Source organism: Salvia miltiorrhiza, chromosome 4 (assembly GCF_028751815.1).
Source record: "Salvia miltiorrhiza cultivar Shanhuang (shh) chromosome 4, IMPLAD_Smil_shh, whole genome shotgun sequence".
Taxonomy (NCBI): domain Eukaryota; kingdom Viridiplantae; phylum Streptophyta; class Magnoliopsida; order Lamiales; family Lamiaceae; genus Salvia; species Salvia miltiorrhiza.
The window spans coordinates 38,746,086-38,761,271 of record NC_080390.1 but is presented as its reverse complement, the minus strand read 5'-3'; the positions used below and the strand labels follow the sequence as shown (position 1 = coordinate 38,761,271).

The window sequence follows — 15,186 nt, the reverse complement described above, 5'->3', positions numbered from 1 at the left end:
TATAAACAAATACAATAAATTTTTAATAAAATATAATAGTTCACACCAATTACTCAATAAAATCTTGAATTTAAAACTGTAAATATTCAATTTATACAAAGTGTAATGATAATTAAAGTTATTAAATAAATTTAATAATTATTCGATATTGAAAATTTTCACTATGCATATATTATTCATCATAATAAATATTTTTATACAAACGTAAATAAAAAGTTATAAATTTTTAATGAAGAGAAAGAAAATAAAATATTTTAATATTTTCATAACTTATTCATTTTTGATGATTTTCATACTATATTAAATGTAAGATACATATTGTTTATTTTTTCATGATCAAATTTGATGACGTTTAGAAAATAATTACAAAATATAAAGAAGTAAATAAAAATAATGAAATTTTGGTAGAAGAAGAGAGAGAAAAAAGAGAGGGAAATAATACAGGGAAAAAACTCATCTTTTATATATTATATAGATGTGGGAAAAGAAATGAGATATTTAAAGGTATAAATTTTTGTTATCCATTATTTTCCATGGATAAATTTTTCCATCAAAGCAAACGTAGCCTTAGTGTAAAATGAGTAAAAATCACATACTACTATTTTTAAAAGTGCGACAAATTTAAAGTGTGTCATTATAAGTGAGACGGAGGGAATACTCCCTCCGTCCCATATGCTTATGTTTGTTTTCCTCTTTTGAATGTCCCATTTACATAGGCTTGTTTCCATAAAAAGTAATGTTTTTTTACTCATTTACTATTATACCCCTATTTAATTCTTTAATTTACTCACACTTTAATACATCATTAAATAATAAATATGGGCATACTAGGAAATTTACTTATATATTTTTATTTTCAATGATTTTTCTTAATCTTCATGAGAATCCCAATCATCCTATCCATATGGGACGGAAGGAGTATATTATATGCACAATTTACGTGAGTCTAAAATCACAATCACCGTACGTCGCATGGGTACACTGGTTCTAAACTTAAAATACATGTGCATCAATGCATCATCACAAAAAACATTTCTACAAACTACAAACATACTAAACTTAAATCCAATGAGCACATTGAAAATGAAGTAAAATGATCACTTCATTCATAGAATATTCAAATAAATAAATAAAAACCGAATCAAAATAAAATTGGATTTGCAATTTTCAACTCAAATCGAAAATTTTAATTAAAAAAACTGGAACATAGAGTTTGGTTGGATTATTTTTGAATTAGGTTCGATTTTGGTGAGGTGTAATTTTATTGGGGATGAAGTTTTGTATGGGGAGAAAGTAAACGTTTCTGCAATAGGGAAGAACCATGGGTGCTCGAAGAAATTACAAGAATAACAAAAATAAAAAATGCATGAATACATTGAGGTGGTAATTAAGAAAGGAAGAGATGAAAAAGTGGTAAAAATTTAAGATATATACAGTGAACCAAAAGTAAGGGTACATGAATTGTTGGATGAGAATTGCATTGATAAAACACAGAGCATGATATTGAAAATGAGATGGAGTCAGGTAGTGGCACTGGGATTTTTGGTAATAGGCAGGTTTCCATCATAGCTGCACTGTGGGAGTCCTCCATTTCTGACAAGCCTAGGCCCCGTAGGCACACCCGTTGTTTTCGGACGAATATCCTGATCGAAAATAGCAATTGGAATTGCAAGCGTGGCGACGGCGTTGGGAGCGTCCACAATCCCTGAGATCCTCCCTTCACAAGGGCAGCAGGAGAGTAGGAGATAGATCTGTTGTTTAGAGTATCCGAATCGGGAAAGATAGTCAATGGCGTTGAGCACAGCACGCTTGTAAGCAACGGAGGCATCCAGGTAGTGTTGCCTGCCGCTCTCGTCCACACTGATCCCCTCAAACACCAGCCACTCCGAGAATCTTGGCTCCACGGGACCTATCTCGAATATGGGGTTCACATGTAAACGAGTGGGCCCCATGGGAGTTAGGTACTTGCTCATCCCATCCCTTATGATCTCGCACTTGAGCTCCAGAAACCCGCTCATCTCAATGGCCCCGCAGAATGCTACTTCGCCGTCCCCTTGTGAGAAATGCATATCCCCTGTGCTTAGATTTGCTCCCTCTACGAACACCGGAAGGTACACTTTCGAACCTCTGCTCAGATTTTTGATGTCACAATTTCCCCCGTTTTCTCTTCCGGGTATCGTCCGTGCAGCCTCTCTTGCTATTCTTTCCCACTCCCCACTTCCTTCCTTGATCTACAACACAACCCCATATCATGATCATGATCATCATCAACAACTATAATGTATATGAATGAGCAGTGTAATGCATTGTGTACCTTGCCTAGAACGCATCCCTTGGTGGATGGAAGGTTTGCTAGGGGCCGTGAATGCAACACCTCACACAATTTGAATGTGTGGAGCCCAGTTTCTTCGACTTGTCTCTCCCTCTCGTTCCATATATTCAGCAGTTCCATTGAAGGTGCAGTTCCGACTATACCGGGGTGTGTCAAACCCGGAAATCTTACACCTGGAATATGAGGAGAGTAGGCATATATTCCTTCAAAATACCATATAGCTTTGGCTGCACCAGGGAAGTGATCCGTCAGAAATCCTCCACCATTCTCCCTGTCGAAGATTGCAGTGTAACCCCATTCATCTCCCGGTAGAGGCCCCAAGTTGCATATCTCAACCGCCAGAAGGTCCCCGGGCTTCGCCGGATTCCCCTCTGCATCCACCACTCTGATTGGTCCACTCAGATAATGAACCTGTGGAGTAGTACTTATATATGTCAACAGATCATACTGTATGTTACTTGTACACTTTGTGAGAAGATGGAGAATGGAATTAGATATTGGAGTCTTGATGTTCAATTATAATTTTGGATAAACTGATTATGAGACTTCTTATACTATATGCTAAGTCGGGTGCAGGGACGGTCTTTTCTTTGCTTTCTTTTTTTCCTGTTAATACATAAGAAATTATTATTTGAAAAGGGTGTTTTTACATGTTTATTAGGTACCCAAAAGAGAAGTTGTACTTACAGCTGATAGGTCTAATGTTTTTACATCAATTGCAGAGTTGTCATCTGAGATTGCCCCTGCTGTCCAGTCCACCATCTCTACCCTAAATACGACCCCGGTTTCGACCTCCACAACCGGCGGTATCTCCGGGTGCCACCGGTTGTGAAGTGGCAGCTTCTGCTGCCATGGCTTCTTCTTTAAGTCTATTGGGACTGTTAGTCTTGGAGTTGGAGGGGCCATGACTCACTTAGGGGTTGATTGATCAAATGTTTCTTCACCTTATCATATACTATGTGCTTTTGAGATACATGAAACTCTTGCAACAAAAGAAGACTATATTTATGAATAGATATTTAATTAGTTCAATATGATTTAGACGGTTCGGTAACTGACAAATGAAGAGGCAACTTTTCCAGTGGTCCCTAATTGTCCTCGTCAAATGATCTTGGAAGCTATCGGCAACGGATGATAGGGATGTTTTTGTAATAGATTTCTGGTAATTATTATCAATCTTATGGTAGTATTAACAATTCAGCAGTTCCTATAAAGTATAATGATCGATGATCAATATTCAACGTATGAGTGTCTTTTTTTCTACGGAGTTGATAAAAATGTGATAAGGTTTGGACTTTTATATTGGTGTGTCCATTTTACATTGGTTGATGTCTATGAGCTTGGATTTTTCTTCTTCTCCTTTTGTAATTCTTTTTTTTTTCTTCTCAATTATATACGTTCATTGACAAAATAAAGTGAGGAAAGAAAAATTTCTTCTTTTCCTTTTAGAGCTAGCTAGGTTTTTTTTCAAGGCTGGCTAGATATTCAAGCTTCATGACCTTATTAATTATGGGAAAAGAAATGGATTATATATTATCATGTTCCTCTTTCAGGTAAGACAGAATATAATGACTTACACACAATCAACATACATGATGGAGGCTCCATTTTGAGACCCATGGTCTCATTTTTTACATGTCCCATTGAGTTATTAAATTACCATTCTATTAAAGAAAAAAAACAGAAAAAACTTAGAAAAAGAACCCTAAAAAATACAGAGACGCGGACTGGGGTCCAAACCTCATTAAAACCTTTTTTATAAAAACCCCAAAAAAAAACCTTAAGAAGGAAAAACCTTCTTAAAATCTTTTGATGTCCCATTGAGTACTAGTAATTTTTATTTTGTTTAATAGTAGTTTTTTTCATTTTTTTAAATGTCTCATTTTTAATTTCTCGTGTATTTTTAGTTTAACTTACTTATTAATAGGGTTTATAATTTGAGAATTTAATTTGTCTTATTCATTTATAATTGATTATTAGGATTGATAAATTTATATATAAGCTATGTAATTTATTTAAATTTCAATATTTTGATTGTAAAGGTTAATATAAATAAATTTTATTAAAATATAAAATCTTTTGTTTTTTGAGAATTAAAATATCAAATTTAAAAGTGAAACACCAATTAAACATAAGATCTGAAATGACCCTAAAAGAAAGAAAGAGAGATTCTCAACTCAACTAGTGGCAAAGTCCAAAACCGATAATTTGGATTGAAGAATAGGCAAACAAGAAGCTATAATAGAGTAAGGATTGGAAAGTCCGCCTAAAAATAAAACTAAATAATTTGATAGTAAAATAAATTGTAGATGCATGAGAAACTCACAATAGAAGGATCTTGAAACTTGATGTCTTGAGCGGTGTACTCTTTGGTGATGCCGCCGCCGCTGAAATCCACCATCTCCACCCTGAAAAGTTCTCCGGTGCGGACCTCCGCCACCGGAGGAATAGCAGGGTGCCACCGGTTGTGCAGAGGAACTTTTTGCTCCTTTGGCTTCTTCTTCACATCGATAGGCACAACCAATCTAGCACCAAGATTACTCATTTGAATAGAATCGGATACAGTTTTGGCGATATGGTAGTCAAGCTTAAATCATTAGAACCTTGATTTATTCTTTTCACTAAGAAACTTTTGACAATGACAGCCACGATGCAATTTTTTTTTCTTGAAATATTGGACCACTACTAATTGCTTGATACGTAGTACTCGACCTTTTTCTCGGACAAGATATCAATACCACTCACACTTTGATTTCATCATTAACTATTAATAGAGAAACAAGCGTAGCTTATGATCGATCCATTTAAACGGTGTAGCTCTATATAGTTTAATTAGCTTCATGTGTGAATGTCCGTCGATCGAGCATGTCGATGTTGCTACCAACTTCAGCTATGGGCACGTGTTCTTTTGGTTATAAATTTAAGCAGCGTTGTTATTTGGATAAAATTTATTCGAACAAAAAAAATATTAATTTTTAAAAAAAATTAATTTATTTAAATTTTTTGATTCAAGACTAAAAAGGATTTAGTTAATTTTATTGTTTTCACCGTATTATAATTTTTTTTTGTAATTTTTTAACAAATTTTTTAATTTCAAGAAGGAATTATATATTATCCCTATATTTTTTATGTGATAAAGAATGAAAATAGGAAATGATAATATTGTCCTCGGCTTCCACTTGTACTGTGAAACCCTAAACCTTACCCGCCTTCACCTAATTTTGTCGAAATTATTTGCTTGTTTTTCTTTTAGAGCATCCATATTGGTTGAGTCATTTACTGACTCATCCATGGAGGACTACTTATGAGTCAATACATTGCATTGGGGAGGCTCATCTAACTGTATCATATTCATTAGTTTTGATTTTTGCATTTTTTATTTAATTTAAATTGCACCAACTTAAATAACACACTTACTTGAATTAAAATTGAATTAATTTAAATTACATAAAATTTTAAAAAATAAAACATAGCTTAAAATAAAAACCTAAATAACTATTTCGGCCCTAGAGGTCCGAAACATTGCCAAACGTGCTCGATCAAATCCGCTTGAGGCTTCGCATGTATCTTCCTATCTCTGATAATTGTATTTCTTTGCACGTACTCCTCGAAGTTAGGCGGGATCGATCGAGAAGCATCAGTGAGTCACTGTTAGATGCCCCGTGTCCCAGGTCGTCATTTCTCCAGTGCATAGCTCATTCCTCTTCATTCTCCATAATCATGTTGTGGAAAATGATACAAGCCAACATGATCTCTCTGAGATGATCAATATACAAAGGGGCCGGATTTCTAATGATTTTCCATCGAGCTTGAAGCACTCCAAAGGCACGTTTGACATCATTTCGTGTCGATTCTTACATCTTCTTAAACCTCGCCTTTTTTGGATTGGTCGCCAACGGTGGACTCTTGACGAACGTTGGTCACTCAAAGTAGATGCCATATCAAAACTAGTAGCTCATCTAATAATAGTGACGATTGACTACAAACGTCACCGGCAATGACGTTCCTCCTAAGACGTCATCGAACAGAGACGATTGGTTCAAAACGAGATAACTCGTCATTGGGGTTGTGGTTGGGGAGTGAGAAATTGAGCCACCATTTCGCGCGATTGGACGATGATGTCCACGATTTTTTTCATCTCACTGTCGGACGAAGAAGACGAAGTATCATTGAACCACAAAGTCATTGAGGAAAAAAAATGAAGAAGAAATGAAAAGGAAAGAGTCAATTGGACGAAGGAATGGTGACAAATGAAGAAGAAAAGGCTGTATAAAGTTTTTTGGAAACTAGCCGTTTTCGGCCATTAAACACCTTTAAATTCATTTCTTCTTTTTTAATTCTGGCATGTGCAACGCACATGCCCTACATTTCCACCGGATGAGTCGAGCTCATCGAGATGAGCTGAACTCCAGTCGCCTGCGCCCTACATCGGTCGACTCATCCTCAAATCAACTCAAGCCCTCGTATGAGTTGACCGATGTGGGTGCTCTAATAATCCCTCATAGATCCTAAACGGATTGTGAAAATAATCTATTAAAAACTTAATAATCCCTCATAGATCCTCATATATATATATATATATATATATATATATATATATATATATATATAGGGGAGGGCTAAAATAAAAACAGTTCTTAAAATATAAAATATAGTAAAATATAAACAATTTTCAGCCCTTAGATCATCAAGATCTACGGTTGATTAGTAACTATGTTGGATGAATTCGTGGTCCTATGTTCGAATCTCAAATGTAGCAAAAATTTATTTTTTACAATTCGTAACCATGTTGGATGAATTCGTAACCCTGTTGGATAAAATTCGTACATTAAAAAATGTTTATATTTATATTTTAAGAAGTGTTTTCACTGTATATATAATATATAATATATATTATATATATATATATATATATTATATATATATATATATATATATAATGTACTCCCTCCATCCATCATTTCTTAACTCATTTGATAATGACATGAGTTTTAATAAATTGAGTATGTTGTGAGTGGAATGAGGATCGCACCTTATTTTGAGTGGAAAATTCACTAAAAATAGAATGAGTCAAGAATTGATTGATGAAGGAAATATTAAATAAGCTAGTAGGCCTTGTTTGGTAGGCCTTAGCAAGATAGCAAAGCTATTTAACTAATCTATGAAGCCCGTGTTTTTGTTTAGCCCGCAAAAAAAATATAGAGGGTCGGATAGCTTATATTTTTTGAACAGTAATCCTCCATTACTTTTGGACCGACAATTTTACCCACTCATCAGATAGCTTATTTCGTTGGACAATACTGATAGCAATGGTGGTGGTTAAGGGAATTGTTGGTGTGAAGCAATCATAACAGTGGGATTGGGCATGGCGGTGTAGCAATTGTGGCGGTGACGGTGCAACTGTGCGGCTAGAGCAGTCTTCTTTTTGGGTGAGATGAGGGGAGGGTGAGTAGTTTTTGTTCAGGCCACTATTTTTGGGATAAGGGGCCAGTGCAAGCTTACCTAGAAGAGATGAGAGCTGCTCGATGCCGACGACGACATGGGAAAAGGAACAAACTAGTGGAATTCCATGCCAGATGGGGAAGCACAATTTTGTTTTGGGTTGGAGGTGTGGGGCGACGAGAGACATGAATTTGGGGGTGGGTCATGGCGGCGCTGGAAGGAGAGAGCGCTGCTCGCTGTTGTTTCTTTTACAGACAAAGAACTGAAAGAAGGATGAGGGGGAGGTATAATTTGCCCGGGGAGGGGGGGAACGTGTGTCTGGAGACAAAGGAGTGAGTGTGGGTTTGGAACACGTGTTCAGTTTTAACTCTTTTTTTTTTTCCTGAATTTATTTATTTAAGATTAAATTGGTAATTTATTAATTTAATCTAGAGTTATATTTTGTCTACGAAATAAAAATATTAGATATCTTAAAATTATATATTATCTATCAAACACATGTAAAGAATAATAATCTCACCAAATTAATATTTTTTCATCAAGGTTTTAACTATCACACTTTATCTCAATCTAAATATCAAACGAGGCCTGGTATCACCCTCGATTAATAATTACTTGTTCTAGTCCAACAACTTACAACATTTTTTTTTGTATATAAATTAACAATATTAAATAAAGAAATTTAAAGACCGTACCACAGAGGACTTGAACCCAAGATCTTTGGCCTTGAGCATTAACCTCTTAGACTAAGTTTATCAGCAACCACCCAACCATCCAACCATCTTCAATATTTAATTAATTTCTCTCTCTTCCACATCACTAATATTCATCCAAACCAACCACATCTATTTTTATTGATTTATCAATGACCACCCAACCTCCCAACCATAACATTATATATAATTATTTTGTTATTATTTTTAATTATAATAATTTTAATAATATTAAATATAAATTAAAATATTACCAAAAAAATTAAAATTAAAAAAAATAACAAACTAATAAAACTTTAAATTACGATAAACTAAAAATATAAATTACAACAATCCAAACTCGAAATATAAAAAAAATAATACTACTAAGCATTTAATTATGAGAGTTGAAGAAAGAATTATTGCCTCGATCAATTGAAAAAAAATATAAAAAAAATACTATAGAGAATGAAAAGAGGGGAAATAGAAGATTGAAAAAAAATATAAAAAAAATATAGATGTTATATGTAGAGAGGGGAAATAGAAGATTTTGAAGGTGTGTTGAAATATGACAAGAGTGGTCTCTATTTATAGAGAATGAAAAAATATAAATTTTGATATTTTTATTTTATTTTTTAAATATTTTATATAAAAGATATAATAGTTTTATCTATTTTTCTAAATAAAATCTTTGAAACCAATACCATGTAGACAAGGGTCACTAATCTATTGGTGATAAAGTAGAGGAAAGTGAGAGACCAAGGTGGTCTCTTAGAGCATCCACAATGGTGGTGTCTTAGAGGGGTGTCTTAGGAGTGGGCCCCACCTAAGACACACTCCTCTCCAATGCATTGTGTCTTAGGTGGGTGCTTAGATCCCCATTTCCACAAAATTCATATTTCTACACTTTTATTTTTAAAATTCAAATTTCATTAAAATTAAAATTAAACATTACAATAATTTAAAGACATAATTTAAATACAATAAAAAAAATAAAAATTACACTAATTTTCTAGGACTCAATCGGACCAAAACGAGACCAAATGTGCTCCTTCAAGTCCAAAGTGAGGCGAGCATGCATCTCCGCGTCTCGCATGGATGATTGTCGTGCAATAAATGCACGAAAATCCGGCGGAGCACCGACATGAGGTTGAGATGCGGCGCTACTCGAAGCTTCGTCGGCGTCTTCTTCCCACTGCGTTGCTTGCTCGCCTTCGTCTTCGATGATCATGTTGTGCAAAATGATGCACGTGAACATGATGTCGCTCATCGCCTCCTTGCTCCAAAGACGCGCTGGGCCTTTGACGATTGCCCAACGAGCTTGAAGGACGCCGAAGGCTCGTTCAATATCCTTGCGAGCCGCTTCCTGCATCAATTTGAACCTCTTTCCCTTCGGATCCGTCGGATGTGTAGGACTCTTCACGAATACAGGCCAATTGGGATAGATGCCGTCAGTCAAGTAGTACCCACTTGTGTAGTAGGAGTTGTTGACTTCATATGTGACCAGCACCCCCATTCCTTGCAGTCGATCGTTGAACAACGTCGAGTTGTTGAGCACGTTGATGTCGTTGTTCGAACCAGGAGTCCCAAAGAAAGCATGCCAAATCCATAGATCTTGCGAGGCGACGGCTTCGAGGATGATGGTCGGTTCCCCCTGATCGCCGCGAGTGTATGCGCCTTGCCATGCCGTTGGACAATTCTTCCACGCCCAATGCATGCAATCAAGGCTCCCTAGCATTCCCGGGAAGCCGTGCTTCGCTTCGTGCATTGCTATAAGCCGTTGGCAGTCAGCGGAAGTCGGCCTCCTCAAATACTCCGCGCCGAAGAGTTGAATAATGACATGACTGAATCTCCGCAAGCACTCCAACGATGTGGACTCTGCAATCCGGAGATACTCATCGTATTGGTCCGCTGCCCCACCGTTAGCTAGCATACGAACATCGACAGTGCATTTTTGCAATGGCGTGAAGCCGGGCCTTCCAGTTGCATCCGTGCGTTGTTGGAAGTATGGATCGGAGGCGACGGCATTAACGATGCGCAAAAACAACGCACGACGCATCCGAAAACGGCGGCGAAAGATGTTGTCGGGGTAGACCGGATTTTCATCAAAGTAATCCGCGTGCAAACGTACAGCGCCGGCTTCACGGTCCCGACGAATGAAAGCCTTCTTCCGCGCTCCTCGTCGGCGACGACGAGGTTGCTCTTCTGGATCACCAATATCCTGAACAATTTGGTTAAATTGTTGTACAAGATTGGAAAATTCTTCAGCACGTCGCTCGTCCTCGTGGCTTGATGAGGAGGAAGACATTTTTTTTAGAAATTGTTTTGATGTGGAGATGATTTTTTTGATGTGGAGATGTGAAATGAATGAAAAAGAGTGGTGATATATATAGATAAAAGGGAAATAAAAAAAAAAGGAAAAAATTGAAATTCGGCCGTTGGAGGCAACGGTCCATTTAAAAAAAAAAAAAAACAAAAATTTAAACGGTCATTTTTTGAAAAAATTAACGAATTTAGAATTTTTTTTTAAAAAAAAACGGCGCGTCCGCAGGACGCGCCACACACGCCTCCTCTTCAACCCGGCGCTAGGCTTCGCCTCGGCCTCGCACTTGGCCGATTCTCCAGCGCGCGGCCTCCTCTCTCGCCCCGGGTCGATCCCCCCTTAGCACCGGCCGCTGCGGATGCTCTTAGAGACGAAGGTGGTCTCTTATTTAAGCTGATTGAATCTCCCTCCATCCAAACATTTCATTTTTTATTTTATATTTTATTTTTAATTCACTTACACACATGGCAAGAGACCTGGTCTCCTATTTTGATACCGATAAAGTTGGTCTTACCGTTTGGCCAACACACGCACATAACAACTTACAATATTAGTTGTGAAGAAGGCCGCCTAGTCCTGGCAGTAAAGTTGAGACATTAAAGATTTTTTTTAAACACTAATTATTTAAATTGTATTTTGTTTGATTATTTAGTCTAGTTTATAATTGATAATAGTTATTTGATTAATTTACGTGTAATATATACATATGTTTGGGAAAAAAAGCATTAAATAAGTCAAAGCCATTAATAGTTATTTGATTAAGTTACGTTTATAAATCCGTTAACCTTTAATGCACGAAAGAAAGAAGCAAATCCATTAATATAGAAGTAATAATTACAACAACAGCAAGAAAAAAAATGGTACACTAGTTGTACTCTTATTACATGAACATGAAGAATATAGCCCAAAAATAGAGTTTAATGTAATTCCACCCAAAAAATCAAGAAATATTATATACACACTTTAAATCAGATAAACCAAAAAACCACTGATTCCAAACGAATAAATGAATAATGAATGGAGTACTTAAATACCCAAAAACACAAGCAAATCTGAAGCTGCTTTTTTCACTCATCGGTCTTGGCAGCGTCGCCGGCCTCCGCCTTAATCTCCTCAAGCTTGTGCAGCACCTGCTGCGCCTCGGGGCGCGCGGCCGGCGATGGATCGACGCAATGAAGGGCCAATTTCAAGGTGTTGAGCAGCTCATCGCCAACGTTGGAAGCGTCCTTCATCAGCTCCACATCAAACACCTCATTGGTCCACTCCTCCTTCACAATGGACGCCACCCACTGCGGCAGATCCAGCCCGTCCTTCGCCTCGCTCGGAGATTTTCCGGTCAGGAGCTCCAGCACGATCACTCCCAGGCTGAACACGTCCGTTTTACTGCTCGCGTTCTTCAGTTTAGAGAGCTCCGGCGCCCGGTATCCCATCGATCCGGCCGTCGCCACCACGTTGGTGGTGGCGGCGCCCGTCATCAGCCGCGATAGCCCCACGTCGGCGATCTTGGGCTCCTTGTTTTCGTCGAGTAGAACGTTGCTTGCCGTCAGATTTCCGTGGACGTGGCTCACCTCACCATGAAGATAGCATAGCCCTCTTGTTATTCCAATAGCTATATTCATTCTTGTGGGCCATGGGATGCTCGTTTCCGGACCTCTTGCTGCACAGATATCATAACATTATACTATTAAACCAACAATTAACATTGCTATAAACATAAAAATGTGACACAGAAATGAAATCGAACCATGTAAGAAGGATGCGAGGCTTCCATTAGGCATGTAATCATAGACAAGAAGCTTCTCGCCTTTGGGGCCGAGATAGTAAGCTCTCAACGCCAAGATATTTGGATGCCTAATCTTTCCAAGATTGGAAACTTCCAACTCGAATTCCTTTTGAGGTTTGGTGATTTTCTCTCTCAATCTCTTCACCGCAACTTGATTGTTGTCTTCGAGCGTGGCTTTGTAGGCCGTTCCATAACTGCTCTTTCCCATAATCTCTGCAGTAGCACACAACAAATCGTCAGCTGTAAAAACAAAAGGGCCATCAAAATGGACTAATTTCCCTCCGGCGTCGCCGCCAGTTTCGACTTCTGCAGCCGTGACGGGGCCCGCCTTGGCGGCAGCTCTGCTGGTTGAAGGCGGAGCTCCGGCTTTGCTGGATTTTGACGATGCCTTCTTTCCGATCAAGCAGCAGAGCAACGCGCAGCAGAGGATTAGTAAAACCAGCAGAAGGGCTCCGGCTGCAATCAGTATTATATCCTTGGTGCTGAGTTCCCGCCGGTGCCGCTTCGGCTGCGGTTGCGGTTGCGGCGGCGATGAGGGTTCAGGCGACGGGCACGCCGTCGAGGTGGTGTAGCCGCACAGCTGGATGTTTCCGGCGAAGGAGGTGGAGTTGAATTTCTTTGATAGAAGAGATGGAACGGCGCCGGACAGATTGTTGTAGGAGACATCGAATGAAGTGAGGTTTGAGAGATTGGAGAGAGAAGATGGGATTTCTCCGGTGAGATTATTTTCGGACAAATCAAGAAACGTGAGATTCCGTAGCTTTCCAATGGATTCTGGGATTGGGCCATCAAGATTGTTTCTTTCAAGATTCATCTTCGCTAAAGATGACAAACTGCCTAATTCATCAGGAATATTCCCATCAAATTTGTTATGACTCAGATCCAACTCCTCAAGAGAAACCAATCTGCTTAAAGAAGCATGAATTTTTCCAGAAAGAGAATTGTGATCAAGACTCAGAGACTTAAGCTGAAATGAACCCCAAGAATCAGGAAGAGAGCCAGAGAGATTATTGTGCTGAAGAGCGAGAAAGTTGAGAGAGGAGGAGCGAGAAAGGCTTACTGGGATGGACCCCGAAATGCCATTAAAGCTCAAATTCAATCTATAAAACCTGGTGGAGTTAGCAAGATTGGGAGGGATGACTCCGGTGAGCTGATTATTGCTGAGATCAAGCGTTTGAAGCAGCGGGCAGTTGGAAATCGATTGAGGCACAGAGCCGGAGAGGCGATTGTTGAAGAGATAGAGGCCTCTGAGATTAGGGAGGAATCCAAGAGCCGCCGGAATCGGGCCGACGAGCACATTGTCGTGGAGGCTCAGCCGCCGGAGAGACTGGAGCTGGCCGATTCTGTCGGAAATCCGACCGCCCAATCCCTTGAAAGGCAGCTGTATAGCGATGACTTCGCCGTCGGCGCATTTGATTCCGATCCAGCCGGCGCAGGAGCCTGCGCCGCTGTCATTCCAGCTGCGCAGCACCCCTTTGAAGTCGATCAATTCCTTTTTTATGGCCTGCAGGGCTTGGAAATCAGCTCGGCTCACCATCACGCCGTCCCATTTGACGCCGGAAACGAGCCGGAAATCGGAAAACAAGAGGGCGAGGAGGAGGCTGAGGAAGGCCAACTCCGGCTTCCATTTCTCTCTCTTCTTGTTTGAGCCCAAGCTCCATGCAGCATTTCCCGCCGAGAGATTTTTGAAATGATGGAGCCGCAATTGAACTGGATCGTCCATCATCTATGAATGGCGGATGAGAGAGAGAGAGATTGAGCAGTAGAGGGAGCTTAGTGTGAGAAATCTTTTTAGCCACTGGGGCTCAGCTTTTTTCTGCTTTGACTGCAGCTCAGTACAGACGATTTATGGGAGAGCTATGGAGAGAGAGGAATCTATGGTTTAGTGTGAGAATATTAACTGTGACCTCCAGTTTGATCGCAACGGCTAGTTATGTTTTTTTCTTTTTCTTTTTTCCTTAGTCTGAAAGCACAACGGCTAGTTACTTGGTTTGCAGAAGTTGTATGTTTTTTAAGGTTGGTTATTTTTTTTAGTTTTTGGGGGTTGAAAAACCTGTCCTTCATTGGCAATAACAGCTATATTCTGTGTTTGGTGATTGATCGGACGACCGTTAAATAACTTTGACTTATTCCACCTCCAAACTTTATTATTTTCCTCAATAAATTTCTTCACATTTTATTTGCAGCAGAGTTTCCATCGTTATTTTTGTACCATGCTTTTATTTTGTTTTTGTCTGATTTTCCAATTTGGTTTAGAGTATATTTTATGTTCATTGAAGAATTCTATTAAGCTAACATTTTTGTGCCTTTATTTGGTTTGTGTAATTAACATTTAGCCATCTATTTTTTTAGAGGACGTTTTGTCATCTAATTGATTCCATAACATCACAATTTAGAACTTTCATAATGAACTCCAGAACTTTATCTGGTTTGTGTAACTAAGTTTTAGTCATATAATATCACAATTTAGAACTTTCATTACTTTCATAATGAGCTTCAGAAATAACTTATTGTAAAATATAAGGTAAAGTTTATAAGCTCGTATATTATTATAAAAAGTAAGTATTCAAAGTACTTCGGTACATTTTTAATCAATCGCGTAAAATAAAAAAAT

General features: G+C 38.4%; 3 protein-coding genes across 4 annotated transcripts; all 3 read right to left on the bottom strand.

The window, feature by feature from the left end:
- Window positions 1-1,411: 1,411 nt before the first annotated feature.
- LOC131021541 (uncharacterized) lies at window positions 1,412-5,197 on the bottom strand. Of its 2 annotated transcripts, none has more exons than XM_057950776.1 (3): window positions 4,659-5,197; window positions 2,315-2,743; window positions 1,412-2,231 (listed from the first exon to the last, which is right to left on the bottom strand). In XM_057950776.1, exons 1-3 carry the CDS (start codon window positions 4,875-4,877, stop codon window positions 1,521-1,523), a joined length of 1,359 nt encoding a protein of 452 aa, XP_057806759.1. In that variant the 5' UTR covers window positions 4,878-5,197; the 3' UTR covers window positions 1,412-1,520. The 2 variants fall into 2 exon arrangements, with proteins under 2 accessions (XP_057806759.1, XP_057806758.1); XM_057950775.1 differs by having other exon boundaries at window positions 3,020-5,064.
- Window positions 5,198-9,478: 4,281 nt separating this feature from the next.
- LOC131023413 (protein ALP1-like) lies at window positions 9,479-10,774 on the bottom strand. The gene has a single exon (XM_057952954.1). It carries the CDS (start codon window positions 10,772-10,774, stop codon window positions 9,479-9,481), a length of 1,296 nt encoding a protein of 431 aa, XP_057808937.1.
- An 806-nt stretch (window positions 10,775-11,580) lies between these two features.
- On the bottom strand, window positions 11,581-14,750 carry LOC131021540 (probably inactive leucine-rich repeat receptor-like protein kinase IMK2). The gene is made up of 2 exons (XM_057950774.1): window positions 12,534-14,750; window positions 11,581-12,446 (listed from the first exon to the last, which is right to left on the bottom strand). The coding sequence occupies exons 1-2, from the start codon at window positions 14,296-14,298 to the stop codon at window positions 11,857-11,859; spliced, it is 2,355 nt and encodes a 784-aa protein (XP_057806757.1). The 5' UTR covers window positions 14,299-14,750; the 3' UTR covers window positions 11,581-11,856.
- Window positions 14,751-15,186: the final 436 nt, after the last annotated feature.

Bases quoted from the DNA above. Each gene is read 5' to 3' on its own strand.
- LOC131021541 (XM_057950776.1), bottom strand. From the start codon at position 4,877: ATGAGTAATCTTGGTGCTAGATTGGTTGTGCCTATCGATGTGAAGAAG. The intron at 2,744-4,658 runs GTGAGTTTCTCA...ACTACTCCACAG, and splicing joins AGTTTCAAGATCCTTCTATT to GTTCATTATCTGAGTGGACC. The intron at 2,232-2,314 runs GTACACAATGCA...GTTGTGTTGTAG, and splicing joins AGGGATGCGTTCTAGGCAAG to ATCAAGGAAGGAAGTGGGGA.
- LOC131023413 (XM_057952954.1), bottom strand. From the start codon at position 10,774: ATGTCTTCCTCCTCATCAAGCCACGAGGACGAGCGACGTGCTGAAGAA.
- LOC131021540 (XM_057950774.1), bottom strand. From the start codon at position 14,298: ATGATGGACGATCCAGTTCAATTGCGGCTCCATCATTTCAAAAATCTC. The intron at 12,447-12,533 runs GTTCGATTTCAT...ATATCTGTGCAG, and splicing joins CCTCGCATCCTTCTTACATG to CAAGAGGTCCGGAAACGAGC.